At 44.9% G+C, this 15,701-nt stretch overlaps 1 protein-coding gene across 3 annotated transcripts in view; it reads right to left on the reverse strand.

Annotated features, from left to right (window-relative positions):
* DPP6 (dipeptidyl peptidase like 6) overlaps positions 1–15,701 on the reverse strand; it is a 544,128-nt gene that overhangs the window by 389,145 nt on the left and 139,282 nt on the right. Inside the window, exon 1 of one of the 3 annotated variants that reach the window (XM_050314854.1) lies at positions 10,821–11,189. The exons of the other annotated variants lie outside the window; for them this stretch is intronic. Within the exon in view, the coding sequence (XP_050170811.1) occupies positions 10,821–11,021 (201 nt within the window). The 5' untranslated portion in view covers positions 11,022–11,189. Of the gene's footprint in view, positions 1–10,820; positions 11,190–15,701 lie in introns of those variants that run through there. 3 annotated transcript variants of the gene reach the window in all.

The raw sequence follows: 15,701 nt of genomic DNA on the forward strand, positions 1-15,701 counted from the left end.
CTGTTTTTCATCCTCTTGGTTTTTTCTCTTGCTTTCAGAGCCTGCCTCAATTTTTTTCCCCAGGGGCAAATTAAACTGAGGACACCGACTGAAAATTCACTTAATCAGTGCATCACAGCTGTATCTCCTTTTGGCCAAAGAAGATGTCTCAGAAAGGTTTTAGCACACTAAAGTTGCCAGAACAGCCCAGACATCACACACAAGGCAGAGAGTCTTTGGAAAAAAAAAAAAAGAAAAAAAAAAAAAAGAAACCTTAGAGACAGCAATCACAAATTACTCCATTCTGCCCATCTTCCTTTCCTCATTTGCTTCCTTTTTTTTTCTCAGTGGCCTTTCCCACCTCCCAAACATGACTTTTAACCCCGACAACCCTTCCATCTATCAAAAGCCTGACATCTACATTTCTAGTCCCCCAGGGCTACCCTTGTCACTTTACCACATTAGCTTGCATTTCCATTTCTGACAACTTCTGGCATGTTTTCCCTCAACCAACAACCACTTTCTTTTATATGACACGTAGCACTTTAGCAGCCAAAGCACAACAGTCTGATAACTGCTCATCCAGCATCATGCACCTTCTTATTATCTGCTACATTATCCTTATCTAATTTCATGCACTTTGGCTCAATCTGACATTTTCAAAACTACAGATGCTTATTAGCTTTTCTTAGCTAAAAGAAAAAATGTGCATTATAGTGATTATCAGTTCTTGGCACTGCCTGAGAAACACTGTAATGAGAGAGACCTTTAGCCCACCATAAACAAGCACAATCAAGCCTGTTTTGGTTATTAGCAATGCTCCCACAAATGTTTCCACTGTCAGAATTAATGACTGCACTACTAATTATTAATAATCTCATGTTTCTGTGGGTTCTTTTTAGCCCAAAGCTTTAGGCCAGAAGCAGAAATTATTTAATTCTGCACCACCACAGTGAAACCACAAATGAAGTCACGGCCTTGATTCCTTTATGGTATCCAAGAGATGCAAGGTCCTGCTCCCACAGGGATAAAAACCAGTGGAAGGTCATGCAGCAGGTCAGTGGCAGACCCAGGAAAAGCAAGACTTCCCTAATAGTTATTCCAATACTCTACCAAAGATCCATAGCACCTCAAACAGAAGGTATATAAACATGCCCAGAAATCAGTGAGAATTACCCACTCCTTGAAGAAGCCTCTTCCAGGCACACCACCCTCGAGCACAGAGGATATAAACAAGGCAAGTACAATAGATGGGGTTACTGTGATCCTAAATCTCGGTTATGTCAGCTTTAATTAATTGCTCTTGTTTGCAATGACTCACTGTGTGTGTTTTGACAAGCGCTGTTTGTGCTGCAGTTCATAACAGAACAAAGAAGCTGCTTCAACAGCGCCCACTTTATCAGAGAGACCATTGTGAACCACCATAATACCTTTAGTGTTTTCTCCACGTCTCCTCTTGTATCTGGGATTACAAACACTCACATGAAAAAAAGAAAAAGAAAAACAAACAAACAAACAAAACAAAAACCAAACAAACAAAACAAACCCCAAACACAATATAGAGCAGACTGAGGAACTGTATCAGTAAAGGAAGACTAGTAAAAGTTGAAATCTTTAGTCCACTACAAACCATTTATGTCTCTAGGGCAACAGCTTCCTTATCAACATTGTAATAGAAGTTTGGTCCTTTAAATATTACCTTTGTTTTCTGACACCTAAAGGAAATAGGGAAAAAAAATCAAAGACAAAACATATTTAATATAGATTACCCAGAGACATGAGGAGGGATTTAGCAATAAATGACAAACAAAGATAGGATTCTACAGTCACATGAAACATAATCCCACGAGCAATCTGTGCAAATCTCAGAGCTGTGTATGCAATAAACTTATCTTGGGACAATCAGACTCTTATGCAAGAGGTCAAACACTATTTAAAGCAGATCCAAGTATACTCTTTTCTCTCTGCTCAAGGCTCCTTGTTCCTCTGGAATACAAGATAACCCAATCTCCCTGTCCTAGAAGGAGAGCAGGGGAGGCAGGCAGAAGCTGAATTTTGCTATGCCAGAGGGCATGTCACTGTGAAGCAGCTGGAGAGGAGCCATCTGAGGTCTTCCTGGGAGATCCATCTTTAGGCGCCAGGGCACAGAGAGATAAAGTTGCCTGCAGCCACCTGTTAGACAGGGAGGAAGAACTGACTCATGGCTTCCCAGCAGTGCAAAAAACCCCAGGGCTTTTCTCCTATGAGGTAGGGCTGGGGAAATGGAGATAGGAAGACATGAGCTGTGCTTGCTGACTCTATTTCTCATAAGGGCCTCAGAGGTCTTGGGAGCAAGTGGAAAGAGCCATCCACCCCAGAGCCATGTCCCATACCACCCTACCTGACAGCAGCAGCACCTGCCACCAGATTGTTTTTCTGTGACCCTGGTACAAGCATAAATGTCCGTTTTGCAAGCAGTTCGTACTTTTTATTTTGCCAAAGGCTGGCCTTATAAATAAAAGTCTTCTTTAGTCCTCCTTAGCCAGAGGCACTGCAGGACACTTGAATTCATCTTCACAGACACAAGCTCCCCAGGACTGGGTTCTGCCAACCGCTGCTTATACCCTTGAGAAGGGATGGCAGGCAGTAACAAGCCTCCTGCTGCTGCTCAGATGGTGGACTTAATTCTCCCTCTGCCTCTGCCAGAAGAGGAGGAAAGCAGCAGGCACAGGGATCCTGTGTAAACCTCCTGCTGGTTCTGCTCACCAAGTGTCTTCAGATCTAGGGCTTGGAGACTGAAGTAACATCTGTAATTGCTCAGTCTCCATGGGTTTCATTGCTCCTCTGACCAAAATACCACAGTTGCATTCTTTTATAGAGAGTTGGAGCTCATTTTAATGGACAATAAGCAACACACACGTACTTTTGTCACAAACACTTCAAAACTAATGACTGTGGTATAACTAGAGCTGAGGCTACCAGGCATTTCCCACTGCTGCTTTTACATTTCATGTAGCTTTGCACATCCAAGACAGGAAGCCCAGGGAGAAATTTGCATTTGCTTTTGAGGTCTGCCTAGAGTGAAATCTGCTTGAAATGCTGGAGCAGATGCTATTGACAAATACAGAAAAGAAATAAAAAAAGCCCCAAACCACCCCCTCCTGAAAATATTATAATGAAAGCATTAAGATACTCCTATCCTTGCTTCTGGATGCTTTAAATCTCCTTTTGCTCAAAGCAAACTCCAAAGCCTTGAACAGCTAGAGGGAAACATTAGACATTTGAAATGTCACATGAAAACTGTCAGAAATGAGTCCTAGATACAGCAAAGTCTTAAATGTGCCAGACTTCACAATTAGTTTTACACCTGTAAGAATATCCTTGGTGGCAATTGGAACAATTTTTAGTCCTAAAGCCCCTGGGATGCAGAACCAGAAATTGCAGCAGCTCACAGGGCTGAGCCACAGCAGATCATCACTGCCACAGAGCTGAGATGAACTGTCTGTGTGTCAACTCTGCCTCTGATTATCCACCTGCAAAGATGAAGATAATAATAAGTGCACTTTCAAAAGGCACAGGGACAGTAGCTCGTGGAAAAATCTACGTAAAAACTGAACTCCACTAAGAAGCACCTTGTTTAAGGGAAAATAATTTACACTATGCAAGTGATAAGCAATTAAAAAGCATGCTCAGTGGGAATCTGGTAAGTTTTCACCAGCAGAGAGTCACAATATTGGCCTTTTTCACATTACCTCACACACTTTGATCCCTTTGCCTAAACTTAACTGCTTGTAAAGTGACTGAATATCAGACCCCCTTCTACCTCTCTCTCTAGCTCCAAATTACAAGTTCCCTGAAGCTTAAAAATTACATTAATCTTTGCCGTAATCTTTAGGAAGACTTTTGAGTGCTATTTTAACAAATTATGAAAGAACTCTACATTGAAGTGATTAAAAGGTGGGACATAATTAAAATTCCAGCTGAATGTGGGAAATGAAGGTCCCCAAGCACTCTAAGGTGGAAAATTTGGGAAGGACTTGAGTTTCCACTACACAAAAACTACTGCCAATTCATCCTTCAGAACACTTTACTGGACTGTACCGCCACACTCTCCCTCTGTTCCCTTCTGCACTGCTCTGTGCTTGCAAGACATACATGTGGCCAGTGCCCATTCTTATTCCCTTTTGTAGTTCCACACTGGCAGTAAAGACTATGGCACAGTGATCTATTCATACAGATAAATGCACAGACTCAAAATATGTTTTAACTCAGTCAACTCACCCACACTGAGTCTTATCAGCACCAAACACCCACAATTTAATGAATACACATGACATTTTCAAAGCTATATGAGTTATATGAGCATATATGGCTAAGAACCTGATCCAAAATGACTCTTTATGCATCTAACTAGCAAATATATTCCGATATGTATTTTTTTATTTGACCACAAATCTTCTCAAAAACCTTGAAATTACAAACCTAAATTATTTGTGTGTACTTTAAAAAGCTTCACTTTATCACAACCTGCTAAGAGTGAAAGAGGTTTTTGTGAAAACACTGGCTTTTTTGTTTTCTTTTAGGAGATAAGAGAAAAACATTCCCTTAGAAGAAAGATTTGTTCCTCCCCTCCTTCCCCCATGCCTGAATCTGGGGCCACTTAAAACTATTGTTGAACCGTTTTTTACGAGCCTTGAAAACAAATATTTCTCCCTGAACGTGAAAAAGAAAGTTACAAAATTGTCATCATTTCGATCAGACCTAGAGAAAGCAATAAGAAATTGAATAGAACCCCCATGTGTCGTTATGAGTATGTAAACAAGTGGGTGGTTGGTGCTTTCCTATAAAAGCAAGGAAAAGCCAAGCACTCCATAGGAACAGAGGGATCACGACACGCTGCCACCCCTTGGTCACGGGACGAAAATGCTCGTACCTCGCAGCAATGTGCTGGGAATCATCCAGCACATCAGGCAAAAAATCCCAGCAAAATCAACCTGCAGTTAATGAACTACAATGGGAGACTTTGCTGGACCACCACAAGCACAACTATATTAGCCCAAAACAATGTAAAGTTTTTTATTTCAAGGGACAAATTCTTCTGACTGCCAAAGACCATTCTCAAAGCTGGGACAGACACCCTAAGAACTGTCTTCTGCCTGCCCTTTTCTGAAACAAAAATACACAAATGGGTGTAGAACAGGCACATACAGATTTTTTCCCACACTTCCTATATCTTTGAAAGACCCCTTGGAAACCAAATTGAGCTGCTCCAATCCTGGGTCCAAGTCTCTTCTTTCTGCACTTTCTGCTATTTGCTCAAAAGAGAAATAATGTGAGCCGAGTACTCTACATGAGGTATCCCAACCTCTCGCACAGTTCACTGCCATTAGAGAGATGATTCAGCCCCTTCACACAGTTATTCCTGCATACTTAAAAATACATTCTCTCTGGCAGATTTTTCAGTGCATGCATCATCACCATGGCTAGTAAAGGCTGCAGGAACAGAGGCTGATTTTAACCCGCAGCAAATATCATAAGGTAGTTTAATTACAAATATAACTATAGAATGAAGCATAAAAAGCGTATCACTTGCAGATCAGAGCGTCCACTATTCAGTAATCACAGAATATATGATGGGCTTCTGTACAAATTAACACATGATTTTTATAAGGTTTGTAACTATTCTCTTTGAAAGGAAGTAAGCTGCAATTTTTATTCATTTCAAAAGGTGAACCTGCAGAATGTCAGCAGGACCTAACTATTTCCATCAAGAGAACTAGTCCCAGCTCTCCACATCTTATTGGCTGTAAGATAAGGGAGTTCAGGACCCAAAATCTCACCAAGAAGAGGCAGAAGAGGAGATTCTTACAGATTCAAACAGTAGTTTCTGCCCATAAGCACAACAATTCAGATTTGTAGACAGACTCCTTGTTGCAACTCAAATTATTGTATTTTATAGTAAAGTTATGATGCCCACAGTCTTAGAAACCCTTCTGTACAATCAATTCACTCAACTCTTTAGGAAAAAAAAATCACTCCACACAAGAAAAGCACAACTCAATGCTGTTGCCTACAGCTCAGGCCTCAACCTTTCTGAAACACTGTCCTTGACACACATTTTTAGGAGGTAATATCTCTTCTCGTTAGACAAATAATGAACTGAAAATTAACACTTTCAATTACATGCAACAGCAAGTCTGACATACCAAATTACATTTTTTTTTACACTAATGGCTTTGACTCTCACTTTCTCAGACACACTCTGTAAACAAAGGATATTTGATTTACTAAATCCTTAATTTATCCAAGCAGGAAACACAGTTTTACTGAAGCATATCAAAATGATCTCTATTTATATCTGATTGAGAAACTTCTCAAAAGGTAAATCACTCTGAATGATCAACTGCAGAACTAGTAAAGTATAATATATGGCCAAATACAATTTTAAGCAAATGCAGAAAACAAAGAATATTCAAAGTAATGAGGGCTTTTGTACTTTGGGATTGGCTTTTTATATGGTTAAGTCTCCTGTTAAAACCAGTAGGAGTTTTGGCCAAGTAATGAACCTGTAGGAATGCAGCATATGGCTCTTCAAATAGAAAAGTTTTATGATGTTTCAATGGGGGATTCAATTTTTTAAAAAGATAACTTATCATACAAAATTCAATTTAAGAAGGACTTCTGTGATCATTGTTTTATAGTCAGTGCCTTATAAAACAGATCAATATTCTGTGGTACAGAAAAGTGCTGAATTTTTTATGCACCTGATTAATGCATTGTTATCATCCCACTAATTAAAAGGAGCGGCGTTACACACAATCAGCATGATACATCTTACTCAGCACCTCCTGGCAGTTGCCTGCAAAAATTAAACTCATTAATCACTGTGATGCCAAAGAAGAAAAAGCCTGGAAAAGATGAAGAAGCTCTGTTTTATGGGAAGAAAGTTCTCAAGTCAACATGGAGGAGAAAATCCCTTCCACAGTATAATATGGAAAGCATTAATCTCATCAATCTAAACTCAGGCATCATTACCACGTAAAAGGTAATCTCATCAGACTAAAAAAGACAATTATGTTCCCAAAATTCTTCATAACCTGCATGTTGCACCACACTAGATTGAACGAAGAGTTCTCACAGATGTTTCCTCATAATCAAATAAATGCAGTGAAAAGCTAATCCTTTAACAAGGAAAAAAGGCCACTAGAATTTTGTTTACAGCTATTGCAGGAATTAACTTTAAAGTCAATAATGCCACAGAGCCAACTAGGAAGTGGTCTTCTGGGGTCATTTATACAGAACCTAGTTTTCTTATTAGTCCTCCCATAAATTACATGACTGTCTCGTCAGACTAATAATTAACATGAAAAATTTGCAATTTTTTTCCAGGTTTTGTTCACAAGTTAGGTCTACCATATATATATTTTGTAATATACCTGACAAAAGCTGAAACACAGTAAAGACTTCAAAATTCTCAAGAATGTTGTGTCCTCTGCTTTGCTGTACTTTCATGTTACAAAACAATGTCCTCAAGTCTGCCTCAATGGTGGCTGTAAAGTGAAGTCAGCAGTTGTCATATAAAATCATGATTGTGTTTCTTAGAGAGTTACTGCCTCCTTTTTAACTTTGTATAGGTTTCATGTAGTATTTTTCCACCAATAGTACTTCCAGGGAACAAAATGCTTACTTACAATACTGTGACCTTCAAAGGCAAGATCCTGGCTCTTTCTCTGTTTTGTACTGCATTGAGGTCTGTACTGGTGCTCAAAAATATAGTGCTGAATGCAGCACACATATTTCAATGGGAAAAGTCATCATCAGTAACCCATAAAAAAACACTCAGTTCTCTCTCGATTATTAATCACATGACCAAATCAGGAACAGAACAGTCTTATTCTCAGGTTTATTTTGAAATTTCCAAATGTGGGCAGGGAAAAAAAAAAAAAAAAACCAAAAAACACCCTAAAAACCACTAAACTCCCCACAACTTTGTTGCTGTATGTTCTGGCTTTTCCTACTACATTGACATTGAAGGACGAAAGACAATGTGAATGCCCGCTATAGTATTAGTGCAAAACAGAAAAGTCTAACCACCTAAGAAAGTGTTTCCAATGCTGTCTCAATAAGCCCTTCACCATAATAAGCAATAGCCTGTGCTCTTGGCACCCTGCATGAACAGACCACTCTCCTTGCACTTCTCCCATAGTTTCTGCCCCCTGCCTGCCTCACTTTTCCCTTTTCCTTGGTGGTTTCATGCCCAAGGGTGCATTTGCTCATCCTGAGCGAGCCTGACTGCTGCCACGAGGGGCGGGAGAGGAACCCCTGTCTCTGCCACCATCTCACTACGGTCAAGGGTGAGAGGTCACTGCCTGCTCACCTCGGCACCGGTCCCGGGAGGGTTTGGCACAGCTCCTCCTGCCCGGGGACAGGTCAGCTTCAGAACAGCTTTTTCTGGCCAGGGACAGAAGAGGTTTGGCATCGCGGACAGCTCCTCCTGACCGTAGACAGAAGGGGTTCGGCACCAGGGACAGCTCCTCCCGACCCTGGCCAGGAGGGTTCGGCACCAGGGATAGCTCCTCCCGCCCCTGGCCAGGAGGGGTTCGGCACCAGGGACAGCTCCGCCGGGCCCCGCTCCGCCCCGGTCCAGCACCGCGGACACCTCCGGCGGTCCCGCCCCCGTCCCGACGGTGCCTGCCCTCCGCCTCCGCCCCCGCGGGCAGGACATCCCGCTTCCTGAAACACACGAGTCGTTTAAACACCATTTCCAGCGGCTTCGTCGTGACTTAAACCTTCCGACCTAAACGACCCTCCGCTGGAGACCATCGGAGCCGGCTGTCCGGTCTCCGCTAGACGGGAGCACATGTGAACTGCCCGACCCAGTCCACAGCACCTTCTCAGACACGCTGCCCCGTTTAAGAATAATTCCCACAAAGTGCCCACGTGCGTTTAGAAGTCACCCCAAATCCCTGTTTTCTGGCCACACTTTTTGCACTTTATTGCTGAAGGCACCCAGGCAGGCACCTTTCCCTCAACAGACGGCACTGCCCAGCGATGCTCTCCACACACACACACACCTCTGAGGGGAGAAAAGGAGGAAAAAACGCCACAACAACAACAAAAAACTCAAACAAAAAACCCTTCTCCTTATAGAAGCTTAATAATGTCCTTATCAACACTATTTTGGAGCCCATCAGCACAAATCACTCGCACGTGCTAAACTGCGAGCTTTCCTTTTGCTTCCGGGCTCAGCGCTTCTGGTGACCGGAGGAGCGGCTCCAGACATCGGTCTCCAAATCCAGGGAAGGGAAATTAAAACACATAACGAGGGGAATGTGCCTGAGCCCAGCCCCGGCGGCGGCGCTGCGCTGGCTCGCAGCGACATCTAGAGCCCAGCACGCCACCGGGAAGGGCCCGGTGTCCCAGCCACGCCGGGGAAGGGTCAGCACTGGCCGCAGGAGCACGGGAAAGGGGACCGGTCCCTTCCGGCAGCTCCTCCAGGGCCAAGGAGCTGCAATGCTAAAACTGTTGCCGGTGAGCGAGTCGCAGGGAAGAGTCAGTTCAGGTTCCTGCCACCGCTGGCCCCCGGGGCTATCAGCATGACAGCCACCCCTAGCAGAGGTTTAGGTCGACTGGCCTCTCGCTGGCAGAAGCGCCCTTGCTCTACGGACTGCAAAAGTGTTTACGAAAGGACAGGAAAACGGACAAGGATTTAGATAGATAACCCGAGGAAATTTCCCTGCATACACAAGTGTCTCTGAGTGAAGCAGACCTGCTGTCCTGGCTTGAAGCGGTGCTTTTCTTGGGAAGGCTCCCAGCGCCAAAGCTGAGCCCTGCCGCAAAGCTAACGCGTCCCACTCGGGCAAGAAGTATTTTTAACAAACACAAACATTATTCCCAGCTGCAGCCATTTGCTTCCCCTTGTGTGTGCTTCCACAGAGGAAAAGCACACTCAAATCGCTCTGCAAACCTAACACCGGCCAGCGATGGGGAGCCACATGTTTTGATCTGTCACTAGCTCTTCTCATAAGTTTCCCTGCTTTTTCAAATCCCCTCTTCCCACTCCTCACCACCCCAAAAGAACTAGGGGCGATCGACCCAGGCTAGTTTAACTCCATCGGACACAGCAGCCAGCCGGCGGCCTGGATGAGTCACTCGTTACTAAGGCGATATGCAGATGCACCCTTTGAAGTCACTGCTCTCGGAGACAGCGCGGGAGCGGAAGGTGCGCGGCCGAAGTTTGTGCCTTCCCCGCGGGGGACTCGCCCAGGGGTTTAGGAGAGGGGGGGAGAGCGAGACCCAAAAACGGCTGCTCAGGGGTTAAAAAGTTTCCCCGCTGACAGATTGGGGTGAGGCTGACGGGAGAGCGAGGAGGGAGGGACAAGGTGAAGACTTCTACCCCGGGGGAGTGTCAAAGGGTAAACCACGAAATAACAATAAAATAAAAATAATAATTTAAAAAAAAATTAAAAAGGAGGGATGGGGAGCCTTGTCGCCTCTCTTGGAGAGAGACGGCCGGAGCTCGCACTTGCCGTTTCCTAATGAGATGACCCCGCGCCCCCCATGTCTGCTCCACGGCAGCGGAGCCGCGCCAGGAGCCGGGCAGCGGGGAGAGGTGCGGGGACAGCGCGGGGTGGGCGAGCCCCGGCTCGGCTCGGCTCGGGTCCCGGCGGGCTCCGTCCCGTACTATCCCCGGCACTTCAGGGGAAGAAAAGCAGCGCAAAGACCCGCCCGGAAGAGCGGACAAACCGCGAGGAACCGCCGGCAGCCTAGAGGGGCACACAGGCATCCGGCAGGACGGGGGGCGGGGAGGGGGGGGCACCCAAAACCCAACCCAGCCCCACGCGAACGACACCGGCGCTTACATCCTCCTCCTCGCAGTCACTCCGTGACTGGTACTGGAAGCGGGGCCGGCTGCTTTCCTGTTGCAATGGACGCGAGGTCTTGCCGGCAGCTCCGTCCTCCTCGCTGCTCTGGCCGCCCAAGAGGTGACTCGCTTCGGGGGGAACGGGGAACGAGCGGGAGGTGTTGATCTTCCCGCTGAACCGCTGGTACAGTGAAGCCATGAAGTCAATCCGCGGGAAACGAGAGAGAGGGAGGGAAAGAGAGCCGCTTCTTTTTTTTCTCCCCCTCCTCTCTTCTGTTTTGGCTACAGCATGCTACACGCGGGCGAGGATCAGTCCCACATCAGTGGAAGGAAGAGAGAGGTATCCTGCTCCCCAGTCCTCTGCACCGGCACCCGGAAAGAAGCGGCAGGGCGGGAGGGGGGGGAGATCGACAGAGCAGAGACGGGGGGGAAGAAGAAAGAAGATAGATAAATAAATAATAAAACGCAATCGAGCCGTAACACCACAGGCCCCGGGAATGCTGCACCATCCAGTGTTGGGAAGGAAAAAAAAGATAGAAGAAAAAAAAAAAAAAAGGAACCAAAACACTCCACGAAGACGTACCCCCGATAATGGCGCCTGAGTGGATCAGCATTAAATGTGCTTTGGGGGTGTGCGTGTGTGTTTGCAAAAGCAGGGGGGGGAAAAAAGGAAGGGGGGCTGGCTCAATCGCTGGCTGTCAGCGGCTCCCCAGGCAGAGGTGGCGGAGCAGTCGCCTCCGAGGTCGCATACCAACAGTGTGCACAAGCGAGAGGCAGAGTGACAGAGTGTGTGAGACGGAGTGGAAGAGGTTGGGAAGCCTCATTCAAAGCACGTTGCTCTTCTGGGGAAGGAGGGCTCTTCTACAATCATCTCCTTTTCGGCACCTTTTTTTTTTTTTTTTTTCCCCTGCCTATTTTTTCTTTTTCCCGGGGAAACAACTCAAAAAAAAAAAAAAAAAAAAAAAAAAAAGGAGCAACAGACACCTGATCGCCAGCCGCGAGAGAGAAAAAGAGGTGGGGAGGGGGGATAGGCGAGGCGGGGAGGACAGAGGCGGGACCGGCAGCTGGAGGGGCGCCGGGATGCCGATGTACGCGGAGCGGCTCGGCCCCGGGGAGGGGGCGAGGGAAGGGCAGGTGAAGCCTCCCCGCTGCTCTGCCCTGCCCCAGCGGCCGCGGGCACATCTCAGCCCGGCAAGCGGGCAGTGCCCATCCCCGTCCCCTCCGCCCGTCCTCCTCCTTCCGAGCCACGGCCGGGGAGAGGACGGAGAAGGGAGGCTTGCGGGGTGGTTTTTTCCGGAGGTGATTGTTGTCGTCGCTTTTTTAAAAGAATCCGGTAAATCGCGTCTCTCTTACTATTTTTGTATTAATTCATTTTTTGCTGCATTAAAACGTGCTTCAGCGCCCCTCAGTGGAAATCCGCCCAAAGCGGCTCCCGGCGGCACCGGCCGGGGATAAACAACCGCGGTCCCGGCGCCGGGGATGGATCCGGGATTGGGCTGAGCTGGGCCGGGGTCGGGGTGAGGGTCGGATCCAGGGCCAGGGCAGCGCCGGGACCCGCCCGCCGCCGCGGCCCTTGCGCAGGAGCGCCGGGATGCGCTCCCTGGGCCCGGGATCCGCCGCCGCCGATCAACGCTCCCGGCGGGGACAGTGGGAATGTGCTCGGCCACGCTCCCGGGCTTGGGGTCCAGCCCCCGCCAGCCCAGCACGGCTGCGTCGGGATAGAGGGTGACAATTCCTGTTGCTCCAGCATCAAGCTCCGTGGTTTCCATAGCAACGAATGCTTAGGTTTAAAGGAAAGTGGCAGAGTTGCTGTCCCCTATTGTGCTCCCCGAAATCCTCCTCTTTGACCTCTAAATTTACCAGAGATTTTGGGATTACAACACACAAAGCATAAACCAGCTTTTGCTGGTTTTTGAGAGACTTGCTGCGGAAGAACTCACAAACTTGAGTATACTTTAACCAGCGGTTTCGACGGGCTGAAATGTTTCTAAACACTGTTCTTGATTAAAGTTTTAGCTGTTAAGATAATACCATTTTTGATATATGTAACTTCATTAGTATTAAAAACCCCTCACTTCAGTGGATCATGTATACTGTATTCTAAAGCGCAACTGTCCCCTGCCTCCATGATTTCAACAACTGCCTGATCAAAAATCTCTTTACATCTGAACAGTTTTATCCACTGCTTTTTATTTGTGTTCTCAAAGTCAGGGATGAAAAGTCTTAACATTTAGATGAAAAGGGAACCTTGTCTCATCAAAAAAGAAAACAAAAACAAACGCTCTGTCGCTTTCATGACCCAACTTGAAAGAAGAAATCATTTTGATCTTCACAACTGAGATCCTGACATTTAATTAAAAAACAAGATAAGCACACAACGCTCTGAAGAAGAGGTCTATCTTCTACATCATAGCAACACACATCATAACAGAGGTAACTTTCCAGAAGCCACTCGACTGCTCGTAACTTCTGTTTAGACACAAATTGACTACCAAAAATCTGGACAAGGTAGCTCAGATAAATCCCACCTTGAACTGCATTAAGAATGATTTTATGATATTTGGAATTGGTGACAACTAGTGCTGGAAAAAAAAAAAGGATCAAGAGAAACAAATTAAAAGAAATAATACATTTTTAACTTCTAAGGAAAAACTAGGACACAAAGGAATAATCAAAGAAAGCCACAAAAAAAGAAAGATGAAACCACTAGGCAGGGAAAAACACCAAAGATTAAATGTCTGAATTAAAAAGCCTCAAAGAAAGTACATAAAAAAGAAAACATTCAGCCTTACAGCTCAATTCAAAACTGAAAGAGCCACTAAGGACCAATTCAGCTCCAAATACATTGTTTGTGGTTTTAATTCTTAAGAACCAAGATTTCACGTAATTGAGTTTGTCTAGTCATGCATGCACTTATTGTGCATGTATGTGTGTACACAGTTCATGTAAAAATTATATTAAGGGAACACAAAATTGCAGTGTCAAATACTTTAAAAGCTCAATGAGAAAACAAACAGCCAAATGGTCCTCATCCACCAAAATATCCTGATCATGCAGCTTCGGGCTGTGATTCATTTGCTCTAAAATAAATAATTACAGCTATTTAAAGGCCTTCCTGATTCCAGCCCTCCACTCCATGACAGACCAGGGACAGCAGAAGCAATGTCATGTCATGTTCTGGCTATCACGGTGGGTGAAGGAAGATGATTTGCACCAGTTGGGAAGCGCAAAGACACATTTCTGTCACCCTGCTACAGCGAGAGTGACCTTGTGTAGAAGGGCTGAGCAGGCAGCTGGAGGCTGAAATATCTTGAATAACTCCCTGCAATAAGATTCAGTAGAGCCAGTCTGTCGATGCCATTACTGAAAGCAGGAGGATTTGTCTGAGTCATAGGGGACCCAGATGATTTCATTAGGGACTCTGGAGAGCGCTCCAGTCTGCTGCGCACAAGTTCTCTCAGGATGTAGCTTGTCCCCTGCAAGCACATGTTATGATAGTCCTGCCTGCCTGTTAGGGAGAGACACAACCCAGTGCTCTTGAGTCCCTGCTCAGTGCTGGAAGCCCTCTGCTCTCCACTTGCGAGTCCGTGGTTAATTTGCTGCTCACCTGCGCATGACTTAAGAGCCCAGAGGCCTCTACAATACCCTGGTTATACGACCACACACTGTCATACAACGTGCACATTAACGGGGCATGGAAAGCAGGATGGAGACAAGAAACAGAAACACAGGGAACATCGAGACATGACAGCGAAATGTCAGTAAACAAACACCCTATCAGCAACTGGGGCTTCATTGCAGCAAAAGACCTTTTATGCCTATGGCGAGGTTTGAGGAGAAGCAAGGAATTTCTGTTACGAAATAAGTTTAAAGAGGCAAACTATTTCAAAAGTACAAATGTAAGTCTTGTCTTTAAACACGCATCTTACATGTAGGAAAGATCCTTTCCCTAAATCCTGCAAAGAGATCCCAAGATAAAAATCAAAGCGTTTCAAAACAAACAGTGTCCTCAAGCATCTCTTAGTTGTATATTTAATTCAGCATCCAAAGTTTTGAAGGGAGGTTTGATTCCTAACTAGTGACATTTCCATCAAAATAAAGTGTGTTAGCTTAAGACATTTTCCCTGCAGCAGCAAAGTATGTTTTACTGACATTTTCAAGGCATACAGATAAAAATGACACTTTTTTTTCCATGTTGTATAAATAAACAGTGTCCCCACATTTCAGCACTATTAATGTAACACAGTCGAAAGCAGGTCAAACCCAAGCCCTACTGCCTTTAAAACTTTACATAAAGTATTTCTTTTCAGACAAGCCAGCTCAGAATAACACTGGCTATCAGAGTAATACTGTAAAGAAACAATCCGGCAATGTTATCCTTGGATTTTTTTTTTTTTAGATATTACTTCTATTTTTCAGGGAGTTCGAGCATTGTTATTCATGTTCCATTCTTCTTTTCTGACAAAGCAATTTATGAACTTGTCATCTAAATAATACAGTTTGTTGCAGACAGAGCTAAACATGTTTCCAGTTTTAAAGTGGTGATAGTTATTAAGCAGCTGATCAGCAGGGAGCGTTTAACAAAAAATAATTGTTCAATAGTTCAAGTAAACATTTTATTATTTTAAATATTATATTTTCATTTTCCAATTACCTTTTAAAGGAATTTTATAATTTTCTAGTTATTTTTTATATCACCCCAGAAAAGGCCTAGTGAGTATTTTCTCTTAAAATGACTGTATTTATTAATATAAATCCTCTGTTTTGTTTTATAATAACAACTTTCTAGGCACTAGAGAAACACAGATACCCTATTTTAACTCCTATTACTGTTGTTATCCAAGATAAAAACATCCAGTTCGAGAACTTCAATGGCCCC

Source organism: Myiozetetes cayanensis, unplaced genomic scaffold, assembly GCF_022539395.1.
Source record: "Myiozetetes cayanensis isolate MyiCay16 unplaced genomic scaffold, myiCay2020 scf1, whole genome shotgun sequence".
Lineage (NCBI taxonomy): Eukaryota > Metazoa > Chordata > Aves > Passeriformes > Tyrannidae > Myiozetetes > Myiozetetes cayanensis.